This window comes from Musa acuminata, chromosome BXJ2-11 (assembly GCF_036884655.1).
Source record: "Musa acuminata AAA Group cultivar baxijiao chromosome BXJ2-11, Cavendish_Baxijiao_AAA, whole genome shotgun sequence".
Taxonomy (NCBI): domain Eukaryota; kingdom Viridiplantae; phylum Streptophyta; class Magnoliopsida; order Zingiberales; family Musaceae; genus Musa; species Musa acuminata.
In genome coordinates, this window is record NC_088348.1 from 1248360 (window position 1) to 1261203 (window position 12844).

At 42.2% G+C, this 12844-nt stretch overlaps 1 protein-coding gene across 1 annotated transcript; it reads right to left on the reverse strand.

The window, feature by feature from the left end:
- Window positions 1-140: 140 nt before the first annotated feature.
- Window positions 141-8140, reverse strand: LOC103970160 (uncharacterized). Its single transcript, XM_009383823.3, has 6 exons — window positions 6872-8140; window positions 5630-5685; window positions 5274-5507; window positions 1284-1572; window positions 1010-1203; window positions 141-605 (listed from the first exon to the last, which is right to left on the reverse strand). Exons 1-6 carry the CDS (start codon window positions 7880-7882, stop codon window positions 452-454), a joined length of 1938 nt encoding a protein of 645 aa, XP_009382098.2. The 5' UTR covers window positions 7883-8140; the 3' UTR covers window positions 141-451.
- Window positions 8141-12844: the final 4704 nt, after the last annotated feature.

Sequence of the window (12844 nt, forward strand, 5' to 3'; positions counted from 1 at the left end):
AGATGGTTTTGAATTCTGCTGACCCACGTTGTCTCGCCGGAGGAGTACGGATTCAGTTTAGACGCGCAACACACAACACTAAATTCAAACAATCAAAGTATGGCCGTCTGGAAACGTGAGCGAGGATTAGTGGAGTCGGGTGTCCTGAACTCGAACCATTTCACTAAATCCTTCGCCATTCTTAAAAGATGGCATCGTGGTGACATAAGTAGATCCATCGTGGGTGAGAAGGCCATACGGCTTCCATGGCATGATGAAATGCTTTAATGGCCACCAATACAGAATATTTCCACCAGCAAACCTCACACTGTCGTAATGAATGTGCACGTATATAATAACACTACTAATCTCTCGTCTATGCTCTTGGTTTATTGGAACCTCTTTAAGCAATGAAGTCTAAGTCGGCACCTTCGGCTGCAGGGCAAATGTGGAGTTGGGGAATTGAGGGTCTTCAACAATTCAGGGACCAATCATAGTTTTGGTAGAGTATGTTGATAGGACCCCCATCGTTCAGAAGATGAGTCAAAAGGCCAGCTCTAGTAACATCCATGTAGTTCAGTATCCAGTGAAGGATATCTTTCTCCTGCCCAAAATCAGCGCTATACCTGTGCAATAAAATTTGAGTTGAGTAAACGCAATGTCTTCTGAACATCAAAATACTAGACGTTTGCATATAAACCAGACAGAACACTCATAATAGATTGAGCATAAAGTTCGGACAAAACGAAGTCTCTTTCTCCAGTCAGCAAAATAATTGCTGTTCCAGTGGATTTGGTGATATATTTTTAAGAGGGTTCAGGAAGTTTATGGGTTCTCTAAGCTGACCAATCTGCCAGAGATAAGCACCACTAAAGCTGAGAAAAATAACAAAGCTGGAGAACCTTGGACCTAATGGCCTGGCTAGTTCACAGATGATAGGCAACTGTGATTTTTGGCTAGACATTAAACTAATTGTGTTTGAGCACCAGATGTTGAATGAATATGAATATAATAGATGAAACAAACTGACCATTTCATGAACTTGGTGAGATAGACAACCCTCTTCTCAAGATCCACCTCCACTCCGCCAAGGAAAAACTCCCTTGCGGCATGCCTGAGTTCTACTTCAACTCCCTGGGCAGAGAAGAACCGCAATGTTGGACTCGAACGGGTTCCATCGCATAAGCCAAAATGGATCAAATGGTTCAACTTTGCAGGAGCCAACTAAAATATTGCAACAAGAGTAAACTTCAGCTTGGATTCATCAGTAAACAAAATAGTGAAGAGGGAACGGAAGCGTGTACCTCCAATCGCTTGTCACGAGCACTGAATGGCTTCCCTAAAGAGTAGGGCTGCCTTCTATTGGAACGTAGAATGCCGTTCTTGATGGAGGAAAGCGAATAAGGATAGCCTCCAACGACATACTGAAAGTCGCAGTAGAAAACCTTTCGGTCGATTTCCCCTGGTCGGCCGATCCTTATGACGGCATGAATGACCATTGCATTATACAAGTTCAGGAAGAAGGCCAACTTCTCATCAGCTGACAGGCTAAAAATGTCGACCCGTTGCAGATCTTTGACCAGGTTAACATATCTGCTCAATTTACCAAAGCCAAAGGAAAAAAGATCAGTTACAACTGTGGCCAAATTCATGCAACTTTTATACTAAACTAAGTTAGGCAGGTATAACCAGATAACATGTAAATTCACAATCAAGCTTATACTGTAGAGGAAATTAATCGAGAACATACGAGTGAAACAACCATGAATTAGATTACAAATGACATGATCCGAGGTGAAAAAAAATTGTCCCTGAATATTTTAGTATAACAGGCTTAAACTGCTTCCAATTTGATAATGGATTCACTAATTTACCTCCAGCATTATCCCATGGTCAGTCTCAACTTAAGACCAAGTCAATTGTAGGCAACTCTGTGAACTTAAATAATAACTTGAGTGTCGGAGGGATATTGTCGGGATTACCCCTGACTTAGATTTATAGGGATCAGACCACCAACTTGGCGAATTTTTCAATAATCGGCTCGGGAAGGAATCAAGTTGGATCTCAGTTGACCTCAAGCTTGAACAACATAAAATCAACTCTAACAGTTTGGTACTACGAGAAGGGTCGGACACTATGTCTTAGGGAAATCTCATAGGACCACCTCAAGCAAACCTCGACAATCCGAATCCCCAATGTGGCGAACTTTCCCAATGATGTTAACAGAGGCAGCATGCGAGTGGTTTGCCAAGATTCCCTCATAAGTCAATCTCATCCTTCAGACAATTAGCCAAGGAATTCAAGCTCGAATTCATTAACTATAGGCTCACAAAGAAGCCCACAACTTCTCTCCTAGTTGTGCGTCAGAAACAAAAAAAGAGCCTAAAAAGTTAAACAAGGAGGTTCATTGACAAAGTCTGACAAGTCACAGATCCGACCCCCTATGTTCTCATCAATGCATATATTTGTGGTCTCCAACCTTGGTTTTTCAACAAAGTCATCAGTCAACCCCTAGTGACATTTCTATAACTGTTAAAAGAGGCTAACTACTATATCATCGTCGAATTATTGATTGTTGGCAAAAAGAATGGCGAGGCTTGCATTAACGAGCTATTGCTTGCTTATCTGTAAGATGGTGGTGGACTCATATAAGGTCCACCCTTATTCTATCTTGTGCAATCTCGGGGTGATATTAGAAAACATTTGATTGGACCAATATAAGTTAATCGACCAACTATTTCTCACAAGAATAAAAAAATATCTCTTCTTCCAACTTTTGTAGGAGGTGGGAGCACCCTTGACCTGATAGCTAGGTTAAGTAGGGAGGTAATATATTGACCCCCCTAAAGCACAGACTATAGAAAGCAAATAGGAGGGTTAGCATCCAGAAAATCCAGACCCTCACACATTCCTTGACAAACATCATAAGAAAGTGCTAGGAAATCGACGCCAACTGGGCAAGTGAGAACTTCCAATAATTGAAACCTCAACAAAGAATGAGTGGGGGGAGGGGGGAAACAAAGCCCCGTCTCTAGTGCACTTGTGCTTATGCAAAACATGTGACACGACATGTATGGTTGATCACTTGGCTGAGTAGGCACAAGCTTCAACTTGATTGATATATGATAAACCTTCTAGAGCATCTCCAAATCAAACATTGACACTACCGAATCTAAGTCAAAGGACTCCATCGTAGGCGACGAAGCCACACTGCATGATGGATTTGCCTCCATGGGGAGGGGAGGGAGGGGACAGTCGCGTCAGCATGGTTGACTTAGCTCCTTCCGAAACTAAAGCTTCTACTACCTATATCAAGGGTGGTGATGAGGTTAGCAACCTATCCAAGTCCAAGGTATTAGAGGATGAGGTTGAGGATAACATTGCAGACCTTTGGAAGTTGAGGTTGTTGTGAAGCACTTAGGGTGTTGTTTGCAGAAGTTCTAGTTGCAAGATAAGATAGGGAATGCCTGGGGCAATAAAAGACACTATTTATAGAGGTCGAAGATGATGCTTCATCTGGCCAGCCATCTGTTCGACTCTTGAATGCCTCGAGAAGAGTGGGACATGCAGCATCATCTAGCGTGACCCAAGACGTGCAGGGCAATCCTAATAGCCCAACGGTTATTTAAATCATTAGGGAAATCATGTCGAATCTATCATGATCTATGCAAAGGCAACACAATAAGAAACCACTATATCATATTTTCCTATGATTGCAAGTGGGCTTAGCATACGATCAGCTATCAGACCTTTCTTGATATGTTTGGATTCTCCCGCTTGCTAAAGGAAGGAGCATGTGTGGCATGTGCCCTTATTGGCCCTTTGTGCATCACCATGCCTTGCCTCTCCGACCCTCGATGTCGCCACACGTAGCCCTATCGACCCTTTGTGCATCACCGTGCCTAGCCTCTTTGGCCCCCGACACCACCACACACGTCCCTATCAACCCTTTGTGCATCATCGTGCTTGGCCTCTTTGAGCCCTAGCATCACCACACGTGGCCCTTTTGCTCTTTTATGTATCATCGCACTTGGCCTCTCCAAACCCGGGCACCACCACACACGACCTTATTAGCCTCTATGCATCACTTCACTTGCCTCTTCAATCATCGATGCTACTGCACATGACCCTATCGACCCTTTGTGCATCACCACTGTACCTCCTCTCTAGTCCCTAGTACTATCACATGTAGCCCTATCGGCTCTATGTGCATCTCACGCTTAGCCTCTTCAGTCCTCGACGCCACTACACGCAGCTCTATCAACCCTCTGTGCATCACCATGCCTAGTCTCTTCGATGCCCGACGCCACTACACGACCCTATTAGCCCTCTATGCATCACCATGCCTAGCCTCTCCAATCCCTAGGGTCGTTGCACGCGACCCTATCAACCCTTTGTGAATCACTGTGCCTAGCCTATCTAACTCATGGCACCACCACACGTAGCCCTATCGATCCTCTGTGCCTCACCATACTTAGCCTCTCCAATTCATATTGCCACCACACATGGCCCTATCGGCCTCTATGCACTGCCATGCCCTATTGTAGTGCCTTTGTGTGCCACCATATCCTGTTGGGAACATATCGAGTTGGGCTCACCGAGTTGGTCTCACTAAATCGAGAAACCCGATTTGGACCTACCAAGTCAAATGGCTTAAGTCAAATATTCCATCATCTTCCCGACTAACTATCCGTGGTGCTAGTTTACATGGCTAACTCGTTAGCCCTAGCAATGGCCCCCCTCACCACATGTCCAAGTTGTTAATCGACACATGGCCATGCCAAACTAGCTAAATCACCTAATGGTAGCTCCAACTAATGGTAGTTTCAACCAATATAACAAACAAGTATAACAACCCAAGGTCATTGGGTTGTTATAATTACTTCTCGCTAAACTAACTATATAAAGCTCCCTCCTAGACACTCACTATAAAAGGAATTGCACAAGTACTTCCAATACATAATGTTTTACAATAATCGAACATCATGAAGAAATCAGATTGACTCCCAATTGATCTCTAGACAATCCAAAATCAACTACATCATAATGTATGTTTGACTCGAAGAAAATCTATTAAGCGAGTAAGGGAGGAAAGCATACATGCATTTATTGGAACGTATATAAAAGTTTTTAGTACCTAATGTTTCTACACGGCACATTATCTTGGTTGCTTAACAAAGCTAACAGGAGAGTATAATGGTTTTGTTCCGGACATGCAAATATAGACACAATAACAGAGATCCTGACTTCTCTACTTACATGTTTTGAAACAGCTATACTAAGAGTCAACGTACCTTCGGAACTCCTCGCTGGCACCGATACGGCCATAGTCGAGATGGCATCGATCATCTGATGCATAGGCTTCAAGTATGGCAACCATTAACTTAGTTAGCCTCTGGCTGACTGTGGCAGCTGGCTTGGGCTCATTGTCGTTTGTCGATCCTCTAAAGTTGAAACATCTAGGAATTGCTGGTTCATGCTCCAGGAAACGGTAGAAATGGTTATTTCCATCCTCAAAGTCATTCTCCCTGTATTAATCATTCAATTTATATAAAAAGTCCCAATATCAGCCAAAAAATCACAATGAATCACAGAAGAACCTAAAGATCCCATAATGACTTAGCATGAATACATGCGATGCAGGACTCACCGGAATACATGATGGATGAAGTGCTTTCTGGCGAGCTCTCTACCAATCTCGACGGCCTACAGAGAATCAGATGCAAACAAATTTAATAGAGCTTCATGAAAGATTAGATTGCTCTGGTTTTCACTATAGCAAACTCGAATAGAATACATAGGCTTTGAATTTGTTATGTGGAACTCAAAAAGGAGTTAATTAAAAAGCTGTGAAGCCCGCTCGAATTGACATTATATACTAAGAAAATAAATAAAAAGCTCAAGATAAAGTTCACTGATAAAAAATAAACAAAAATACTGTCTTCGATAAGAAACGGCGACAATTGAGTCTCACCATCAAAACGTTTCTTCTAGAGCACCATATTAGTTTAGCTGCAGCACATTGACGCGGCCACTCTTATTGCGTCCGGCGGCAGCAATCAAATAGAACCAAAGAAATACCGATGACTAATGTGCATGCATGGGTATCTCCCTTTGGATGAGGACTCATATGTGTTCTTTACTAAAATAGATATAATCCTAAACTAAAATAAAATAAAAAATCAACAAAATTATGAGAAACAAAGAACATATTGATTAAGTATTTCTTAGTGGCGTAATCGACAGTCGGATTATCGATGACGCAATCCCAGAAAAGATAATAATTTTATCTCGGCATTATATGAAATCTATCTACCAATCTACTTTATATTACAAGATGAATAAGTTATTTTGCAGTAAGTGCCTAATTGATCAGCAAAGCAGCTTCATCTAACTATTGAGCAAACTAAGAATTCTCTCACCAAAAGTTGACCCCCAAAATATCAGAGGGAACCAATCCACCGGAAGCCATTTCCGCCCATCTCCCTTCACTCGCCTTTAGCGCAACCACCGACCCGTTATAAGTGCATAAGAAAGGAAAGATATCTAACGGCCCAAATTCCCCCATAACTAAAGCGACGAACGCTTTTTTTTTAGACACCTCAGACGTGTGACTGACACGTGCCGCGTATACCACGTGGGCCTCACATTCCGGCTCATATTTTGAACCCGAGGGTCCATCCACTTCACCGTTCGGTTCCAATCGGAGCAACGGTGAGGACTGGAAGTGCCACCTGAGTGGGACCCGCCTCCTAACGGACTGCAGGCTTCCGATGGTGGGGGACCTCAAGCCCCGACAGTCGCACGAATTCGTTATCCGAACCGTCTAATTATAATCGAACGATAATGAGGGCATTCATGATGGAGAGAGAGAGAGAGAGAGAGACGTTGCCTTCTTGCGGCCGCAGTCGAGGTGGCTGATGATCACCTCCACCATGTCGCCGCCGGAGAAGCAGTTCTTGGCGAGCTTCATCCTGATGATCCGGTCTTGGATCGGAAGGCGTTGTCGCAGCACCCGCACTATCGCCACCATCGCGTCCGGCCGCTCACGCCGCAGTTCCTCTTCGTCGTCGAACCCGTATGCGGGCACCCGCGGCGCCGCCTCCGGGCACCGTCCCCCGGCCATCTCTCGCAGGCGCCGCTCGAACTCCCCGCAGTTCCGCAGCGAGTTGAGCGCCACCAACCCCCCTAACAGCTTCTCGTTGAAGAAGATCGCAGGCACGGCGGGGCTCCCCGTCCGCTCTACCAGTTCCTTGTCCCGCTCCTGGAACACGTCCACGTTGATCTCCACGTACGGGATGCCCCGGTCCCTGAAGAAGGACCGGACGGCGCCGCAGTCTCGGCAGCCAGAGCGGGAAAAGAAGCTGACCCGGCCCTTGATCTCGCGGAAGTCCGTCTCGGCCTCCTCCAGTATGTTCTCGCCCTTGTGCAGCACGATTACCTTGAGCCCGGAGACGTGGAACTCGGTGATCGACCCGGCAGGATCGCACTTGCCGCCGTCGTATGGTGGTTCCTTCAGGGTGGAGATCCGCTTCGCGATGGCAGCAGAGAAGACACTACCACGGTCGCGGAGATACTTCCCGATCGTGGAGACGTCGATGGTGGCGGCGGGAGACTTTAGAGAAACGGAGCGGTCGATGGGGCGGCGCTCGTCGTCCGGCCCGGTGGATCGCACCTTCGTGAGCCCCGGAGGCGCCTCCGGCTGCGGCAGGTGCGACAGCGGACAGAGGAGCCGCTCCTCTTTCTGGTACGCACTCTTCTCTCCTTCGACCACGTCATCTCCCGTGGCGGGGAGGGCAGTCGCGGGCGGATGATCGTGAGCTGCTGATTCTTGGAGACGTTCCATAGGATCGGGATGAGGATCGGAGCAGAGGGGGGCGTCTCTGGCATACTGTTCTCCCATGGTTGGGTTTGGGGAGACGGCTTGCAAGTAGAATCGAGTTTAATTCGCCTCGTACGTGTGGGGATCGAGATCGATAGAGGTCGAAGAACGCGGGTTGTTCAAGACTATAGGAGACATCAGGGAGGAGCCCAAACAGAAAACGTTAAACTAAAGCGTTTCTTCTATTTCTTTCTCATCGTCGTCGTCGTCATTTGGAACGGCTCCACGCGGGCCGGGTCGCCGGCGATCAAGTGCCGAGCCTCCTGACATGGACGGGTTTTTGGCGTCCACGTCGATACGGTATTCGGAGGATAGTTTCGTGATGCCAGGAAGTTGTCGAACGCCATGGGTGAAGGGTTAGATTTAGTCTTACGTGGTGGGACGGAGGGCCGGGATTCGTCTCGGACCACTTGCTTATCCGATGAGGTTGACGTGGTCTGCGATGCGTGAACGTGGACTCAGCCTCGCGTCTGACTGGGCATCTTAGAGTGATGATCACGCATTGAAACACTACATCGACATCCGTTATAATGACAGATATCGGTTAAATACATGAATGCATACTAATACTTGGTATGAATGAGATGTGGAAGACAGGTGGAGGTGTACATGGAGCTGAAGACCATATCGGTGGAAGATAAGGCCATTTAGTGCACCGAGCACTGGTTTGACTTCTGCCGCAAGTAGAGAATATATCGGCGAGATTGGTATGACAAAAAAAAAAAAAAATAGTGTCCCTTCGTTTATGTGTGTTCGTGGATAACAGTATATTCCTCGTCACTTGGTAAAACATCAAAGACTAGTTAGACTAGGTATAAAAGTTAATTTTAGATGTCGTGTTGAGAGATTCTACTTTTGAGAAAAAAAATCTCATATCCTAAAATGAATTTCAGACTAACTTGAACGTTGAAAAGGATCGAGTTGAAAATTTTCTCCTAATAGTGATCTTAATATAGGTGGCACCTCATGAGCTCGAAACCCCACCACGGAGCCACTTCGAATACTCTTGCGCCTTTGGGTTTGAGTCATGTCGGATTGACTCAGACATCGATGACAACACTCTAACATTTTGGCACTAGAAGGAGTATCTGATGTTACAAGAATATACACTCTTGTGAGCTCTAGTTCCTCAAGAATATACACTCGAGGTTATTTGCGATAATGTTGCTCGAACTCGGGCTAGGAGAGGAAGAGACACTCTCAGACTTTGTTGTTCGATTCACTAATGAAATATAAGATGTGCAAGAAACTCATCTATCACTTATGGTTCAAGCCTTCATGATGGGGCTCAGGCCCTTTCACATTCTTTGGTCAATGGTGGAGAGGCCACCGGTGACGATACTTGAGATCCTCTAGAGAGTCAACCAATACATAACCGCGAAGACAATGGTCTTAAGTAAATGCCAGAAGACACACTAGAGGTTGTGGCAAGAGCGACCACTGTCAGCTCCAACCCCGAAGTCACCATAGTGAAGAAAACAAGATCGATCCACACTCAACAAGCTAAGGGTCATGATGTCAACCTATCACACGGTGATGAAATTTTCAATAAGGACCGATGTCAGATGAGTTGAGAAACAATCCAAAGGAGTCTCGCTAGTGCTATTTGACAATAATCTCCCTACCAAAGAAAGCCCAGCCTGAGGCATCGTCATTGGACCATCAAGAATTCACTAAGTCCCTCCCACATCCAAAACTAATAGGGTCACTAGTTGAGGCATCCCTGGATAAGGTTCATCCTGATTAGGTTGTTAAGATCGGGGTGACACTTCCCCGAGGAGAAGTGTAGCTCATCGACTTTCTCAAGGAAAATATCGAGGTATTTTTAACTAATGTTGTATTAGTTAAAAAATCTAATGAAAATTAGAGAATGTACATTTATTATATCGATCTCAATAAAGCATATCCGAAGGACAGCTACTCTCTTCCCCGGATTGATTAACTAGTTGATGCTATCTCAAGATACGAACTCCTCATCTTCATGAATGTATTCTCGAGATATAACCAAATTAGAATGATATCTTAAGATCAAGAACACACCTCTTTTACCACGGACTAAGATATATATTATTACGAAGTCATATCATTTGGATTAAAAAATATAGAAGCGATATATCAAAGGATGATAAATAAGATTTTCAAACACCAAATTGGGAGGAACGTCGAAGTGTACGTTGGATGCCCCTCAATTTGTCCAAGTGTACTTTCAGAATTAGCCAAAGAAAATTTGTTGGATTCATTATTCACCAATGCATCCACCTTAGTTAGTGAAGGAAGTGCAACAATTAACGAGACCAATAATGGTGCTTAGCCAATTCCTACCCCACTCTAACAACAAGTACTTGCTCTTACTCAAATGGTTTTTCAAGAAGTGTCGGGAGGCATTTGAGGAGCTAAAACACCGCCTTGGTTACCACACTCTCCGCCTCCACTTCAGGTAAAGCTCTAAGCCTCTATCTCACTAACATTAAGCATACTATCGTCATGGTGTTGGTGCGGGATGACTTGGGAGCCCAAACTTATAGATCACATTGTAAAGAGTCATTAGTGTCCGTGACTTGATTAAAAAAGCTTTTTTTTAAGGGATTTAGATATGATATGTTCTTCCTTAGGAGAGAATACTAGAATGAAAGGAGAAAAAAGATTGGAGCATGGAGTCCTTAACAACATCCCAAAAATAACTAAAAAGATTGGTCCTGGACTCTTGCTGAGGCCCCATTTGGTGGAGAATGAGAAAGCTTTGCATAGATGCGTGCATACGGCTGAGAAGAGTTTGAGCAAGGGAGACAAAGTGATCAATTGAAAAACCTCACAAATGCAGGGGAAGCCCAAAGTTTAGAGAATCCATTAGTGAAAGATGAGATGATATTGTCAGTGTTGTTAAGGACAGAATCATCATCCTCTTGGATATAGACAATTTGGTTCTTCTTATGTTAAACTTTGATATTTTAATCACCATGCTTTATCTAACAAATTTTAGTGTGAGACTACTATTGTAGGTAGGTGGGGCTATCTATCAAGGATGAGGGTGTGAGAATTTCCCTTGAGCTCAAGCTCAATAAGCTCTATCAAGAGAGTTTGTTTGATGGAGGATTTTGGATTAGGTCCATGAGATTGTTTATATTGAGAAAGGAAAAAACTAAGGAAAGGAATCTGTTAATGTAGGGAGAATGATTCATTAACTAAGTTATGTACTTCATTATGTTCAAGCTAGAAATTTTTAATAGTGGTTACAATAAGGTAATGGTTAGAATGAACTTTGGGAAGGTGAGAAATCAAAATGTTATGAAATTGAGAAATCTAAGAGTTATATTTTTTTATCAAAGTAATTGTTAAATCTATTACTGGAGAAACTCAAATTAAGTAAACCAGAACAAAAAAAAATCTTAAAAATCTAAAATTAATTTAAAGAGTGAAAATGGACGATCACCTATTTTGTCTTCAGGAAGATATTAGAAAGATAATATATAAAAAGAAACTTGTTCTAAGGAGTTTTACTAATAGAAGGCAAGTTGTTAGCATATCTATATCAAAGTAGTATACATTGAACTTTATTAGTCCTCTCATAGGTTAAGCTGAATTATTCTACTTTCATCTCACATTTAAAGAGGTCGTCGTCACCCACACTTTTTATCAACCAAAGCATGGAATGGGAAGGTAGAGGGTGATGGAGAAGGTTAGCCTTTAGTTGCACTGAGCCTCTGACTCGGGGCATAAACATTAATAATATTTAAAATATTTGTTCTTTTCATAAATTTTAAAACTATAATTATATTTTTTAAATTTTTATATCTATAATATTATTTTTAACATCCTTATCAATAATTTTTTTATTTGTTTCTGTGTTTAATTTTTCACTATACCAAATTTTAAATTTATTACTATCAATTTCTCTAGTTTTTTCAGTAAATAAAAAATATTTATTCTTCTTTTAATCGTCTACTAATTCTAATCTCTTTCTTGAAAGTATATATTTCAAATTGCTAATCAAACTTTTTACTTTTGGGCTAACTTCTTTATTCTGTCCAAAAAAAAATGTGTGATCTTTGCCGGTACTCTATCTGGGCATCAATATGATGATCTACTCTTCTAAATGATCTTGTAATTAAAGATTGTATTAAGAGGAGGGTGACATGAGAGGAGAGAGAGAAGAAAGAATCCTTGGGCTTAACAAAGTTAAGAGGAGGGTGAAGTAGGGGAGGAGGAAGAGAAAAATTTTAGGATCTCAGAGCTTCTCACTCTAGAACATAAGAGAAAAGTCTTATGTCAACACAAGTTAATATTTATAGAATAATTGAATCTTAATTTTTATAGTCTCATTCTTTCATAAAGAAATCATATTTGTATATTCCTTATTATTATCGAATCACAATAGCTCAATAATCCTAAAATACTTTCTAACTCTAATTTTTATATTTTTTATTTATAATTTTTTTTATATTAAGATTTTTTATCCTATAAGCACATTGACTATATGAATTGAAAATTACTTACTAATCCCAATAGAATCATTGATAATGATTATCTCATGTAATTAAGTCATTTGAGATTGATATAGTGATGGATAAGACTATAATCATCAAAACCAAATTGCTCATTATTTTTTATTTATTCTATAGTGCTTGGTGATGGGGATATAAACATGAATAACCTTTGTATATGAACAAATACTAGAAGACCATAATATGCAGCGAAATTAAATGAAACTACAATCAAATAAAACATCAAGATATACGTGGAAAACCCCTTCAATGTGAATGGTAAAAACCACGGGACAAACTAGAGATAATCCACTATGAGAATAATAAATATACAAATCTCAATCTCTTGCCCTAAACCCTAGCAACAATCACAAGAGAATAACTGGGATACAAGGATCACGTCACTGCCTATCTTTATCTAAAACCTCCCAAAGTAATCACAGCAAGAGTCTACTGTAGATTTGATCTAACATGAGATAGAACACTACTAAATGATTGATAA